Here is a 14,642-nt window from a genome sequence, read left to right as displayed (position 1 = left end):
TCTTGCAACAAGCATGGCTTACGGAGAAAGAATTCTGTCCCACTTCCCCATGGAGATAAGAGGAAATAAACAAGAACAAGAACTAGTAAGAAAATAGAAGAAAACCAAGAGGTGTGTGTATATATATGCTTGTACATGTATGTGTAGTGTGACCTAAGTGTAAGTAAAAGTAGCAAGACATACCTGAAATTTTGCATGTTTATGAGACAGAAAAAAGACATCAGCAATCCTACCATCATGTAAAACAGTTACAGGCTTTTGTTTTACACTCGCTTGGCAGGACAGTAGTACAGGTTGGCCATCACTAATCCAGCAATCAGTTATCCAGTTCCATCAGTAATCCGGCACTAATTTCAGCTAGCATAATTTCAAATTTCATCATTATACTGACTCAAATTTCATCATTATACTGACTCAGAGATTGTGCAGATGGTTGTAAATCCACAGCAGCAAGCCAGTGGAGGAGAAAGCAGTGATGAAAATGAAGATGTAGCAGAAAGTGTCTCTGTTGATAGGTTAATGTATTCTAACCTAACCACTCTGTAATCTGGCAAACTCACTAATCCGGCACACTACAGGTCCCAATGATGCTGGATTAATGAGGGCCAACCTGGGCAGTTGCTGTCTACCAACCTACTACCTAGGGATTCCTAATCAAGGAAATGAAAAGATAGAAAAATCAATGATAACATAACAAGGTAAACAGTTTTATTAATATATAGAAATTGTATAGAATATAAAACATACATGAAATTAATCCTACCTAAATTAACTTTTTATGACCGAGACTCAAAATTTGGTTATTTCAAAAAATTTATTATTTTAGTAAAACATCGGCAGTTTCCCACCAAGGTAGGGTGGCCCAAAAAAGAAAAACTTTCACCATCATTAACTCCATCACTGTCTTACCAGAGGTGTGCTTACACTACAGTTATAAAACTGCAACATTAATACCCCTCCTTCAGAGTGCAGGCACTGTACTTCCCATCTCCAGGACTCAAGTTCGGCCTGCCGGTTTCCCCGAATCCCTTCACAAATATTACCCTGCTCTCAAAATATCTGATATTATCCTGACACCACAAGACTTCGAAAAGGCAATTAATGACATGCCCATGCACTCTGCTGCAGGCCTGGACTCGTGGAACTCTGTGTTCATCAAGAACTGCAAAAAACCCTTCTCATGTGCCTTCTGCATTCTATGGAGAGGGAGCATGGACACAGGAGTCATCCCACAGTCACCAAAAACAACAGACATATCCCCATTCCACAAAAGTGACAGTAAAGCATTAATTGCAAAGAACTACAGATCAATAGCACTAACAACCCATATCGTAAAAATCTTTGAAAGGGTTCTAAGAGGCAAGATTGCCATCCACCTAGATATCCATCAGTTACACAACCCAGGGCAACACGGATTTAAAGCAGGTCACTCCTGCCTGTCCCAGCTGTTGGACCACTATGACAAGGCCCTGGATGTTTTAGAGGATAAACAAAATGCAGATGTAGTATACACAGACTTGGCGAAAGCCTTCGACAAGTGCGACCATGGTGTAATAGCACACAAAATGTGTGAAAATGGAATAACAGGAAAAGTTGGTAGATGGATCTATAACTTCCTAACAAACAGAACACAAAGAGTAATAGTAAACAGAGTACTCTGAGGTTACTACAGTGAAAAGCTGTTCCACAAGGCACAGTATTCGCTTACATCCCAGAGATGTAAGCCATAGTTCCATGTCTTCCTTTGTGGATGACACCTGAATTTGCATGACAGTGTCCTCCAACAAAGACACCACAAGACTCCAAGTGGACATGAACTAAATCTTTAAATGGGCCACAGAAAACAATATGAAGCTCAATGAAGAGAAATTTCAACTACTCATATATGGAAAACTTTAGGAAATTAAAACTATCAGGATATAAAACAAATTCTAACCACACAATAGAGCAAAAAAAAATAATGTGTGGAACCTGGGAGTGATAATGTCAGAGGATTTCACCTTCAAAGACCACAACAATGTATCTACCTCATCTGCTACAAAAATGATAGAATGGAAAATGAGAACCTTCAAAACTAGGGATGCCCAGCCCATGATGATTCTTTTCAAATTGCTTGTTCTATGTTGGAATACTGCAGTACACTAACTGTCCCTTCAAGGCAGTCAAAATTGCTGACTTGGAGAATGTACAGATAACTTTCACTGCACACATAAGTACAGTGGTCCCTCGTTTATCATCATTAATCCATTCCTGGAAGTGCAACAATTATCGAAATAGATGATTTTCGAATCAATTTTCCCCATAAGAAATAATGTAAATACAATTAATCTGTTCCTGACACCCAAAAGTATTAACCCTTTGAGGGTCAACAGGCCCTCTCCGAGACTTGTTCTCAGGGTCGGCCCAAATTTAAAAAAAAAATATATTTTTTCTTATGAAAAGATAGAGAATCTTTTCCCGATCATAATGACACCAAAAGTATGAAATGTGATGGAAAACTTACGGAATTATGCTCTCGCGAAGTTAGTGGTCTTGACGATGTTTACGCATTGGCGATTTTGCCCACTTTGAGCCCTATTTTCGGCCAATTCCAGTGTACTAGTTGACAAAAATCATAACTTTCTCTAGAACTCCATTTTTTCTGTTGAATGAGTACAAGAAACCACCCATTTACTGATTTCAGCTATCCAATACAGTGGTCAGAATTTAGCAATTTTGCCAATTTCACACAAATTTCAAAAGATGCCAATTTCCAGATAGGGTCCAGAATAAACAAGAAAGACATTCCTGGCACTAAAATAACATTTCCTCTTTTCGTTAGTCACATCCCCAGGCCTTTCTTATATTTCTTTGGCTTTCCACTTTCAATTTTTATTCTTACAAAAAATAGAAGATTTACTGTTATGCAGACTGCTGCATTAGTGTAGAAATGGTATAAATAATATCAGCGCACTTGTGAAAGAATATTAGACTCACCAGTTGACGTGTATTAGATGCCTGACATGATTTGTTTACTTTTGAATTATGGTAAAAATCGAACATTTCTGCTACTTTGAGCTCAATTTCAAGGTACTTTTCAATGTAAAACCAGTCAAAATCATCTCAATTTCTGTAATATGCCTTCCATTCTATAAAATGAGACCAAGAAAACTAGAATACAACAATAAATACCATACGAAAATACAGTGCAAAGTCACTGCTTTATTCCAAAAACACGGTCAAAGTTTTTTTTTTCTCATTATGCACTGTGTGCTGCAGGATTTTTTTTATACTGCGCACACTGACTACAGACCCATTCTTTCATATGTAGGCCTACCAGCTTTCTCCCACTAGATTTGAGGGCGCTAGAATTTAGGCGTACTAGTACGTCAAAAACCCTGGGTCGTAAGCCGTACTAGTACAGCCGAAACCCTCAAAGGGTTAAAACAAAAATTTTTTTTACATGAAATATAGATGTAGTACATAAACAATACAATGGGACATGATGAATGAAACATTAACAGCATAACACTTACCTTTATTGGCGATTCTTCTTAGTGTATGGAAGACTGGAGGAGGAGAGAGATTGGATTAGTTACTGTTTGGAAGGGGAATCCCCTTCCATCAACACCTTAGGCACCAAGTCCTTTTCTGGGGTTACTTCTCTTCTCTGTTTCTTCATGCCACTAGGACCAGCTTGAGAGTCACTGGAGTCCTGTCTCGCCAAAAAAAGTGTCCAGAGAGCTCTGTTTCTGGCGTCTCTTTAAAACTTCCCTAAAATGGGCCAACACTGTCACTGTACAAGTTGCCGATATGGCTTGCAACATCCTTCTCAGGGTGATGTTTCTCCATAAATCTTTCCATCCTACCCCACATTTCAAAAATCTCCTTAATTTCTGAAGAAGGCACCTTCTTCCATCTCTCTTCCTCCTCCTCTGCAGCAAGATTCTGAGCTGTGATCTTTTGCTGTTCCTGCTGAAGCTCTTGCAGCTCCTCAGTGGTTAGCTCTTTGTTGTGGTCTTCCACCAACTCTTCCACATCCTGCAAACTCACATCCAACCCCATGGAACTCCCCAATGCCACAATAGAGTTTGCAACTGACAGACTCATCAGGGTCAGCCACAAACCCTTCAAAATCCCTCTTGTGGACACAATCTGGCCACAGTTTTCTCCAAGCAGAGTTCAAAGTCCTGGTAGTCACTCCCTCCCAAGCCTTACCTATAAGGCTTATGCAATGGAGGATACTGAAGTGTTCTTTCCAAAACTCTCTTAGGGTCAAGTGAGTGTTTGAGGTCACATTAAAGCACCTTTGAAACATTGCTTTCGTGTATAGTTTTTTAAAGTTTGAAATGACCTGCTGGTCCATGGGCTGGAGGAGAGGAGTGGTATTCGGGGGCAAGAACTTTACTGTGATGAACTCAAACTCCTTCAGAATTAGGTCATCCAAGTTTGGAGGATGAGCAGGTGCATTGTCCATTACTAGCAGGCACTTGAGATCCAATTTCTTTTCCAGAAGGTAATTCTTCACACTAGGGCCAAACACTTCATTGAACCACTCGACGAAAATTTCCCTTGTGACCCATGCCTTATTATTAGATCTCCAAAACACACACAATTTACTCTTCATAACATAACATTTATGAAGGGGTTCAGGGAAACCGGCAGGCCGGACTTGAGTCCTGGAGATTGGAAGTACAGTGCCTGCACTCTGAAGGAGGGGTGTTAATGTTGCAGTTTAAAAACTGTAGTGTAAAGCACCCTTCTGGCAAAAAAACCATACCCCCGGCCGGGATTGAACCCGGGATTGCAATCGTGTCATTACGATTTCTTAAGTCATGTTGACGGCAGTGAAGGGACTTGAGCTAGAGTTCGTCACGGCCACGCTAGCTGGAGATTCGTCTGTAAAAACTTGCATTTGTGGTCACAGAGGTGCCTGTGCTAACTTTCCTATGGTGTAGAAATATACCTAGTTGGATGAATCTTATTGTGGCTAGCTGGTCTAGTGGCTAGCGCGACGGGCTGGAGTTTTGAGACTCTATGACCGCGGGTTCAATCCCGGCCGGGGGTATGGTTTATTTGCAATCGTGTCATTACGATTTCTTAAGTCACCCTTCTGGCAAGACAGTGATGGAGTGAATGATGGTGAAAGTTTTTCTTTTTCGGGCCACCCTGCCTTGGTGGGAATCGGCCAGTGTGATAATAAAAAATAAATAACATTTGTTTTTTTTTTTGAAAACACTGGGATTTTCAGAATGGTACAATAGTAACGGCTTCACTTTGAAATCCCCACTAGCATTAGCACAGAACATGAGCGTCAGCCTGTCTTTCATAGGCTTATATCCTGGCAGTCCCTTTTCCTCCTGAGTAATGTAGGTCCTCTTTGGCATTTTCTTCCAAAAGAGGCCTGTTTCATCACAACTGAACACTTGTTCAGGTTTCAGTCCTTCAGCCTCTATGTACTCCTTGAATTCACTTAGGAATTTTGTAGCTGCAATTTTGTCCGAACTGGCAGCCTCACCATGCCTTATCACACTGTGTATGCCACTACAGTTCTTAAATCTCTCAAACCAACCTTTGCTGGCCTTAAATTCACAAATATCAGTATTCGTTGCAGGCAATTTCTTTACCAGATCGTCATGCAACTGCCTAGCCTTTTCACAAATAATCGGCGTCATAAGACTATCTCCTGCTAATTGTTTCTCGTTTATCCACACCAATAATAACTTCTTAACCTCTTCGAGTACTGGTGATTTCATTTTCGTCAGCATATTTACCCCCTTTGCAACAGCAGCTTCTTTGATTTCCTTTTTCTTGGCCACGATGGAAGATGTGGTTGTACGGGATTTGTTATACATCCTGGCCAGTTTGGCCACTCGTACGCCACTTTCATATTGTTCAATGATGTTTTTCTTAAATTCAATCGTATTTCTCACGTTCTTTACCAAAGACTTGGCACTAAAATGAATGGAATATTATGAAATATTTCGTATGAACACGTGAGGGGACTGTCGCTCACTGGTAAACAATGGCACACTGACTGGGAAGGGAGGCCGAGGCGGCTCAGAGCCGTGAGTACGCGTCCAGGATGAACGACGATTAGCGAGTCAACTGATCATTTGTGAGCCAATGTTTGGACTAAAATAACGCGACGATTATCAAAAAGGATGACTATCGAGCCCGACTATTATCATCGAGGGACCACTGTACAATAAAGCACCTTAATTACTGGGAACAGTTGAAGTCCCTGTATTTATATTCCCTGGAATGCAGGCGAGAAAGATACATGATAATACGCACTTGGAAAATCCTCGAGGAATTAGTACCAAACTTGCACACGAAAATCACTCCCTACGAAAGCAAAAGACTCAGCAGGAGATGCAACATTTCCCCAATGAAAAGCAGGGTTGCCACGAGTACACTAAAAGACAACACAAGTGTCAGGGGCCTAAGACTGTTCAACTGCCTCTCAGCTTACATAAGGGGCACTACCAATAGACCCCTGTCTGTCCTCAAGAGGACGATGGACAGGCACCTAAAGTAAGTACCTGATCAGCCGGGCTGTGGCTCGTACATCAGTTTACGTGCAGCCAGCAATAACAGCCTGGTTGATCAGACCCTGATCCACCATAAGGCTTGGTCTCAGACTGGGTCTACAGGGGCATTGACCCCTGAAACCCTCTCCAGGTATACTCCAGATATACCTGAAGCAAGGAATGAAAAATTAAATACTGGATATAAATTAGTGGCTCAAAGAGGGGGGGGGGGTGTCACTGGTGGACTTGACTCTTGTGACACCTGAAGAAAATAGTGTGATTCCAATATGAGTAAGGATTCTGAAAAACCAAGGTATTGGGATCCTCTTGAGAACCCATATGAAGCAATAGAGTCACCAATCATGAACCAAAATAAAACTTTGGTGGGTTGACAACTAGAGAACTGCTTTAGGATGGTATGAAGATGATCGCGTGTCAGCTACTATCGGAAGGGGACCAATTTAGGCACTGATGCCAGATTGCGTCTCTGATCTATGGCCTAGATCTTTGCTGTCCTCCTTATCTCACCAGTGTTGGATGACCCGAGCTGACAATCAAGGAGACTTGATGGGAGCTGAAAGTCAAGTGACTCAACTGGTTGGATGGACACACATCAACTCCCACCAGGTGGAGAAAGGGTTGTGGGGGGGGGGGGTAATGTTGCACATGCCTTACAGAACAAACATACCACCCAAGAAACTACTACCACTCATTCATACTTCCACTCCTATCTAATGAACTTTTCCCTCACAGTGCTACACAATAAAATTAAATGTACTATTGTCACTAATATCTCCCAGAATAAGATTTGCACAAGAAATTCTTGCTTTTTAAAATGGATTGTATGTACACGTAAAATGCAAACTGATGCCCGAGTTTTATCGAGTAGTGGTTGTAATCATGCATAAGTAACCAAGGGCAGTATCGAGTGAGGTGACTGGTTGAAGTGAAGCATCTAGTCAATTTTTTCAGACTGGAAGTAGCTTCAGTCTCTATCCCCCATGCCACCATATAATACATTTGTGATTTGTACCAATTTGTTTTGTTTTCATGCATTGTCTGGATCAGGGCTGGCCTTTTGCCGATTAGATCGGTTGTTCCCAGTTGGGCCCTGCACCTAAGGGGGCCTCACACTAGAGTGTAATCTACTCTCAGCTTGTCAAGTACACACAACATGAAAAAAAAAGGGCTTTGGATATATTATGTTGGCAAATTTCCCCGAAAGTGGTGGAAAAGTTGCCCAGTGGGGTGGCGATTGTACTTGACATTTGATTATAGGAAAAAGGGGATTAAAACATGAGAGAGACACCCAGTCACATTTTCTTGGCTATTTATAGATTTTTAGGCCCGACTTTAATAGATTGTTACTTGTAGGCTTACATGTATGCAATTTTATATTAAAATGTAGCTGACATCTGTTTGGTCTGTTAACTATTATGCATTTTTTAAGCGCACAGTTTGATTACCCACCAAAATTGTTCCCAGTTGGGCCCCACACCTCCTAAGGCCGGCTTTGGTCTGTATTTCCTTTTTTTTCCCCTATCATGGCACCTCCCTCCAAACATAGTACAAGTTCTCCTGCAGCATAAGATACCTCAATAAATTAAAGATAATGTCATTGCAAATGAAACTTAAATCTGTCAGAAGGCATGAGTGGTGAATCTACTGACTTAATTGAATGTAATGTAGGTGGAGGGAGATGAGGTATCAATTGCAAATGGAGGGAGATGAGGTGGCAGTTAAACATGAAGCGACAGTTGCAAAATAAGGTTGCAGTTGCAAAATAGAGATGAGGCGACAGTTTCTAGCAGGGAAAGATGAGGTAACATTTACAGCTAAAGAAAAATAAGGCAGTGTTTACAGGGAGAAAAATGAGGCAACATTTACAGTTGGAGAAAGATGAGGCAACATTTACAAGTAGAGAAAGATGAGGCAACATAAAGGCAGAGAAAGATAAAGCAATAGTTGCAAGTTGAGAAAGATGAGGCTCGTAATAAGCGTGTAAAGTAACAAAAAATCTAACTTATTCTCAGTTGCTGACAAGCTGGCTGAGAAAGTGGTAGATTCAAACCCATATTTTGAGCAGTTTTAAATTTGGGAAGGGTTTAACTGTATTTTTCGCTAATTACTGGAAGGTCTCGCTTATACAGCAGGTTAGGTTCCAAGCTACTGCTGTAAAATGAGTCAACCTTTTTTCACTTTCAAATGCACATAAAAACCTGATAACATGTTTACATTATCATATATTAAGTGAGCAATATAGCTAGGTCTAAAAAATGCACATACAGTACACACATTACTTACCTTAAAATATTTTCGTCCTTGAATATATTTATTGTAGGGAATCTGAATAAATGAAGAATGGGTATTATTGAAAACCACCATATTAGCGAAATGCTGTAAAGTGAAGCACTGTAAAGCAGGGCCTGCCTGTACAAGAATTTGCACAGGTCAGAGCAATCTATCTTACACCAATATTTCCAGGTCACCTCCACCGAGCCACTCTGAAACACCTGCTAGCCTATTGATACCTGATCACTTTGTAGAGCTATCTCCACTTGTTTCAACACTGCCAGAAAGAGCTGCCAGTGAGGAGGAAGTGGGGGTAGTGTGACCCTGATGACCCGCCACCACTTGCTCCCTCCAACTAATAGTCTACCCTCAACCAACACCATCTTGTCTCCCTATGTCAACCATCTCTACAAAATTGGTAAGTATTGTACTGTCTAATACATTTTTTCAAAGTCAGAAGTGAAAAAAAAAAAGTGGGGCTTTAGGAGGTACCAAAACTACATCAATTTTTTTTTCCACTGATGCAGTACATGAGAACCTCAACTTTCATGAATTCTCTTAGCTATTTTTTTTACACACATTTATTTGTATAAACTCTGTGCTTAACAGTAAATTCTCAATCCAACAAACCTTGATTTAATGGGCTTTGGAAATACAAGACATATCTGCTAAATCAATTCATTCATAAACAACAGATATATTCCATTGGTTACAGAATTGCCCCTTATTGTTATGATCACAGCAAAACAATCACATCACTACACAAACAACCCGCACATAGGAGAGAGGAAAGCTGATGACGATATTTCAGTCTGACTTGGACCATTTAGAAAGTCACACTAATGCAAAAGAGTGAGGGAGCCAGTATATATAGGCGAGGGGACACCACATTTACCATTACCAGCCACCTGCTGCACCCCCTAGTTCATTAAATTGAGGGTTCACTGTAATTGCCAAATTCATTTGTATACTATCATTGTGTTAGAAAGGATATCAGTTTTGCTGAGATGAGCGTAACATGTTAAAGGCTGATGGGCGTTATGCCAGTATTGTTGTGATTTTAATGTGTGTTACTCTTTATAATTTCTGCCTACATTAAATGTTAGTTTACATGCAATTCTGTCCAATATCTGTACAGTGACATTCATTTTGTATGATTTGAGAAACATATCGGGAAGTGCTGAATGATTGATACGAGTTTAGCATTTCAATTGCTGTATATAATACGATCAGAATATATTATATAGGTGGGAGAACCTCAGGAAGGATATAGCTATAGGTTATGTAAGTGTCGTTCTACTCATCAGTCTTCTCCTTTATATGTCGATTTTTGTTTTGTTTTGGTAATAATTGAAGATGGTTCTATATGAGAGCAAGAGCTCAGTTTGGTTGAATTGTAAGAAAAACATGTGTTAGTAAGGAGGAATACCAAACTTTTGCTAGTGTTATGGGTTATATGTTAGTTTGTTTTGCCCTACTCAGGATGAATTTTTATAAGGCTAATGCTTACTTGTTCGTAGCTACATGAGCATAGCTAAGCTCAGGATGTACTGGTCATCTTCAGTAATTTCTCTATCTTTATGTGGAGTACAGGGTATGTCTTGGACACACACAGTGTGATTATGCAGAAGGTACAGCTACACATAGATTAACTTTCATTACCAAGCTATGCAGCATTTATTTTAAGGTAATAATCAGAGAAAGTGGTTGTATACTGTAGTAAGTGTCTAGTTTTATGAAATTTGCTTGTTTATTTAGATATTATCTGAATGACAGATTAGGAATAAATGTGCTACTTTTCTGACTCCCACTGCCTTGTGACATCACTGACTTCAAGCTGTAGTATGCAGTATACAATCTAATATGTGATGATCATTAACATTATATATATATCATGATTTTAAGCTGAACTTGCTGACTAAGCTTATTCAACAATGAAAACTTAGCCATGGGGAAATGGTGTAGGTTTAGGCATGTGCCTGTGGGGGGAATTGTATAGTCAGGTTGTGTGGGTGAAGGCTGCTGGTTGGGATGGTGTGGGTGAAGGTGTGTGGATGGGAGTATGTATGTATATATATGTGTGTATATATATATAAATTATGTATATATGTTTGTCATTCATATTAGGAGGTCACAACCTGGGTTCCTCATTGTACAAGCTCATATCTTTGCCTAATTCTTTTTAATTGTATAAATTGATATTTTACTCAGGCCATAGACTCGCACCATCTCCTTCACCAGTGCACCACTCATGAGCTTATCTACTGCACACTGGCCCCACTTTACAGCATTTTACTCTACTGCATTTTGCTAATGCATTTGTTTTCTCAATTATACCCATTCTTCATGTATTCAGACTTTCTACAGTAAATTTATTTGCCATTCACTGTAAGCCAATGACAAAAATATTTTAAGATAATTAATGTGTGTACTGTATATGCATTTTTGATGCCTAGCTCTATTGTTCACATAGTATATGATAGTGTAAACATGTTATCAGGCTTTTATATGCATTTGAAAGTGAAAAAAAAAGGCTATACTTCACTGTACAACAGTTTTTGCTTTACAGCAGTAGCCCGGGACCTACCTGTATCTCAGTTTTCTTCGAAACACCAAGACTTTCATACTTATGCTTCTTCTTTGCAGTTTCAGGTTCACTCATATTCCTCCTGGTGCCTTAGTTACTATCCAGACGAGATGGGATGACGAAAAGATCAAAGTCAATTCACTAAAATAGGCTGAGTATGGTATTGAAAGTGTTTGAATAAAGCACTTGGTGAGGGAGGCTGTGTACATTATGTAGGCCTCCCCCATAAGATAATGGACTCACCTTGAGGCTCACTGTGAGACAAGGCAAAAAACGTGGCTCATTCCAGGTTTTCTTTTACATGTACTCAGTGTAAATCAGTTTTTGTGGCATGTTCACTGAAACTATGCTGCGGTCACCGAATATATGCCCCAATTTTGCAGCCATATTATAGCGAAAACATTTTGACAGATTGCCTGTTATCCGATGGTCTACTGTACATGTAAAATTTATAGTAATATGGCAAAAAGCAGATTAATAAACTGTTTAACCCTTCCACTGTCAAAAAATATTTGAAAAAAAAAAAAAATGTTCTTAACAAAATCTTAAGAATATTTTTGCGAGTGTTTTAAAAAAAAAAAAAAATTGCAATCAGTACTTACCAAGATATAAAGGCATGAAGTTGACAAAGTGAACTGCTTACAGCAACATCGGCGACTGCCGCTCACTTGGTAATATTATATTTACTTTTATTCTACTTTTTTCTTTTATTTTTTAATATTTTATTTTTTCAAATAACTTTTGTGGCCTGTGAGACCAATATAGTGCATAATGTATATATATCCACTCATTGTATGCAACACAATAACTGCACAAACATTTTATTATATTGTTTACAAAAGTGTTTACACAAACCAGCAATAAAAAAAGTTGTTTCTTACTATTGTTCTATAATATATACAGCTTCTCCTCACTTAACGATGGAGTTCCTTTAAGACCATGTCGTTAAACAAATTCGTCACTACGTCAGGAGCATACTGTAATGGTAGTGTGTCAACCATCTTTGATATTGTTTTAATGTCATCTTTGCACTATTTGTAACCTTTCTGGTATATTTTTAAATGTTTATACAGTAGTGTACTGTATATTGAAATAAACAGAACAGAGGAAATCAGCTCTAATATACAGTGGTACCTCGAATTTCGAACAGCTCCCAACTCGAACAATTATGTAAGTGTATTTTTGGGGGTCTGAAACAGACTAATCTAATTTACATTATTCCTTATGGGAACAAATTCATTTAGTAACGGCACTCAAACAGCCTTCTGAAACGAATTAAGACCGACATTCGGGGTTCCAATGTTCAATATTTTGGTATGAATACTGGTCAGAGAGCCCGTCGTAAGTTGGAGGCATTGGTAAACAAGTACGTCGCTAAGTGAGGAGAGGCTGTATACACAGAGTCACTGGGCATGTTCCTAGAAGTGCTGCAGCTTGTGGAACTCTTAGAAACATGGTGTCATGCACAGTGCTGTTTTACACTCCTCACACACATATAACAAGTGTCTTTGCTTTTTTGTGGGCACTTTTTTTTATATGTGCACAGACATGACACCTCTTCTGAACATTTTTCTTGTTAGTAGGAGGCAGTTTTATTAGATAGTGATCACCATGCCTCAGATGAGAGGGAATTTGGTGATAATTTTGTGGGCGGTTTTCTATTGCAGGTGTTGTTACTTGGTACTTGAATATTATTTGTCTGATGACATATGAACAAAATTCACCATATGGTAGTTTGTTTCTGGTCTTCAACTTATACATATTATAAGCATTGAGCATGGAAATGTCCAGAAGATGGAAAAGAGAGTTTTATGTACAACTGATAACTCTTGCAAACTCAATTTGCATGTCACATTTGAGGGTGTAGTCCATCACAGCTGCAGATTTTAGAATGGATTCATTGGTCTCTCTATTCTGCCTGCCACTGTCTGTCATTTCATTTTGGTGAATTGATGTCAACAATGTGACATCTTATTTGTCAGGCCACCGAAATGCCATGATGTCATTGGCAGCAAACGGCTGCACCACACGTCTCAGTGCCTGTGTCGAACCGGGGCATATGCTTATGATTTGCACGCACTATTTGCACGCACAGATGTGCCACACACACATCTGTCATTTTCACTTGCAAGAAATCACATCACCAGAGATACCACATCACCAGAGATACCCAATAACTTCCTGGTATCTTGCAATGTATTACTTTCAGTGTACACAATTACAGTAGGGCCCCACTTATACGGCGGGTTAGGTTCCAGGCTGTTGCCGGAAAGCAGACATCGCCGGAAGGCAGAACTCCATTTTCTTCCATTTATAAATGCATATAAATGCCAGACAACAAGTTTACACTAAATTATATTAAGTTAGTAATAGAACTAGGCATTAAAAACACACAAAGTAAAATACAGTCACAGTAAATTCATTACTTATCTTAAAGTATTTGTAATCTTAATGTAGGGAGAGAGGTGAGTAGTACTTATTTGTAGGAAGTCAGGTGCAGGTAGCCCAGGTGTAGGTAGCACTGGCTCCCCATCTCATACTTAATATACAATATTTAAAACATCCCAGAGGGGTAAAATGCACATACAGTACACTCATTATTTACCTTAAAATGTGTGTAGTCTTAATATAGGAAGAGAGGAGAGTAGTATTTATTTGTATAAAGTCAGTGTAGGTAGCCGGTAGGTGTAGCCTGGACTACACCTACCGGCTACCTACACTGTGGCTCAGAGCCATATTATTAACATCGACATGCCTTGTTCACTGAATTTAATCATTTCTAACAACTACCTTTAGATGCCAGCGTAAACGAAGGTAGAAGTAATGAATAATTCATGCCGAAAATTGTGAACAAAAGCGGAGTGAGGGAGTGGCTGGGCCAAACGTAGATTCATACACGTTTTCTCTGATGGCTGAGCAGAGAAAACGTAATGTTGTCCCTCCACCCGGCTCCACAAGTATTATTATCAGAGCATATAAAATATGCAATAAATGCCAGACAACAAGTTTACACTAACTTATATTAAGTTAGCAATAGAAATAGGCATTAAAAACACAATAAAAGGTAAGATACACACAGAGTACACTTGTTACTTACCTTAAAATATTAATATTAATGTGTGAGAGGTGAGTGGCAGGGTGTTTATTGAATAAAATCAGAATGGCACACCATCATCCTCTAACTTGGCACTTAAAGCAAGAGGCTTACGACTTCTCTTTTTATTACAGCTAACCTTAGACGCCATCGTCAA

The 14,642-nt window shown here is 39.4% G+C and overlaps 2 protein-coding genes across 7 annotated transcripts in view; one reads left to right on the top strand and one right to left on the bottom strand.

The window, feature by feature from the left end:
* LOC138853904 (oocyte zinc finger protein XlCOF6-like) overlaps positions 1–14,642 on the top strand; it is a 113,898-nt gene that overhangs the window by 2,635 nt on the left and 96,621 nt on the right. For 4 of the 6 annotated variants that reach the window (XM_070093501.1, XM_070093502.1, XM_070093505.1 and 1 more), the window contains one exon: positions 8,997–9,222. The exons of 1 other annotated variant lie outside the window; for it this stretch is intronic. In XM_070093501.1, the coding sequence (XP_069949602.1) occupies positions 9,132–9,222 (91 nt within the window). In that variant the 5' untranslated portion in view covers positions 8,997–9,131. Of the gene's footprint in view, positions 1–578; positions 699–8,996; positions 9,223–14,642 lie in introns of all 6 variants that reach the window. One more of the 6 variants, XM_070093504.1, reaches the window with a different exon arrangement.
* LOC128694359 (transmembrane protein 62) overlaps positions 1–14,642 on the bottom strand; it is a 374,754-nt gene that overhangs the window by 326,510 nt on the left and 33,602 nt on the right. The gene's annotated exons all lie outside the window — the stretch shown is intronic.

Source organism: Cherax quadricarinatus, chromosome 43 (genome assembly GCF_038502225.1).
Source record: "Cherax quadricarinatus isolate ZL_2023a chromosome 43, ASM3850222v1, whole genome shotgun sequence".
Taxonomy (NCBI): domain Eukaryota; kingdom Metazoa; phylum Arthropoda; class Malacostraca; order Decapoda; family Parastacidae; genus Cherax; species Cherax quadricarinatus.
The sequence above is the reverse complement of the archived record's forward strand: the minus strand, read 5'-3'. Positions and strand labels throughout refer to the sequence as shown.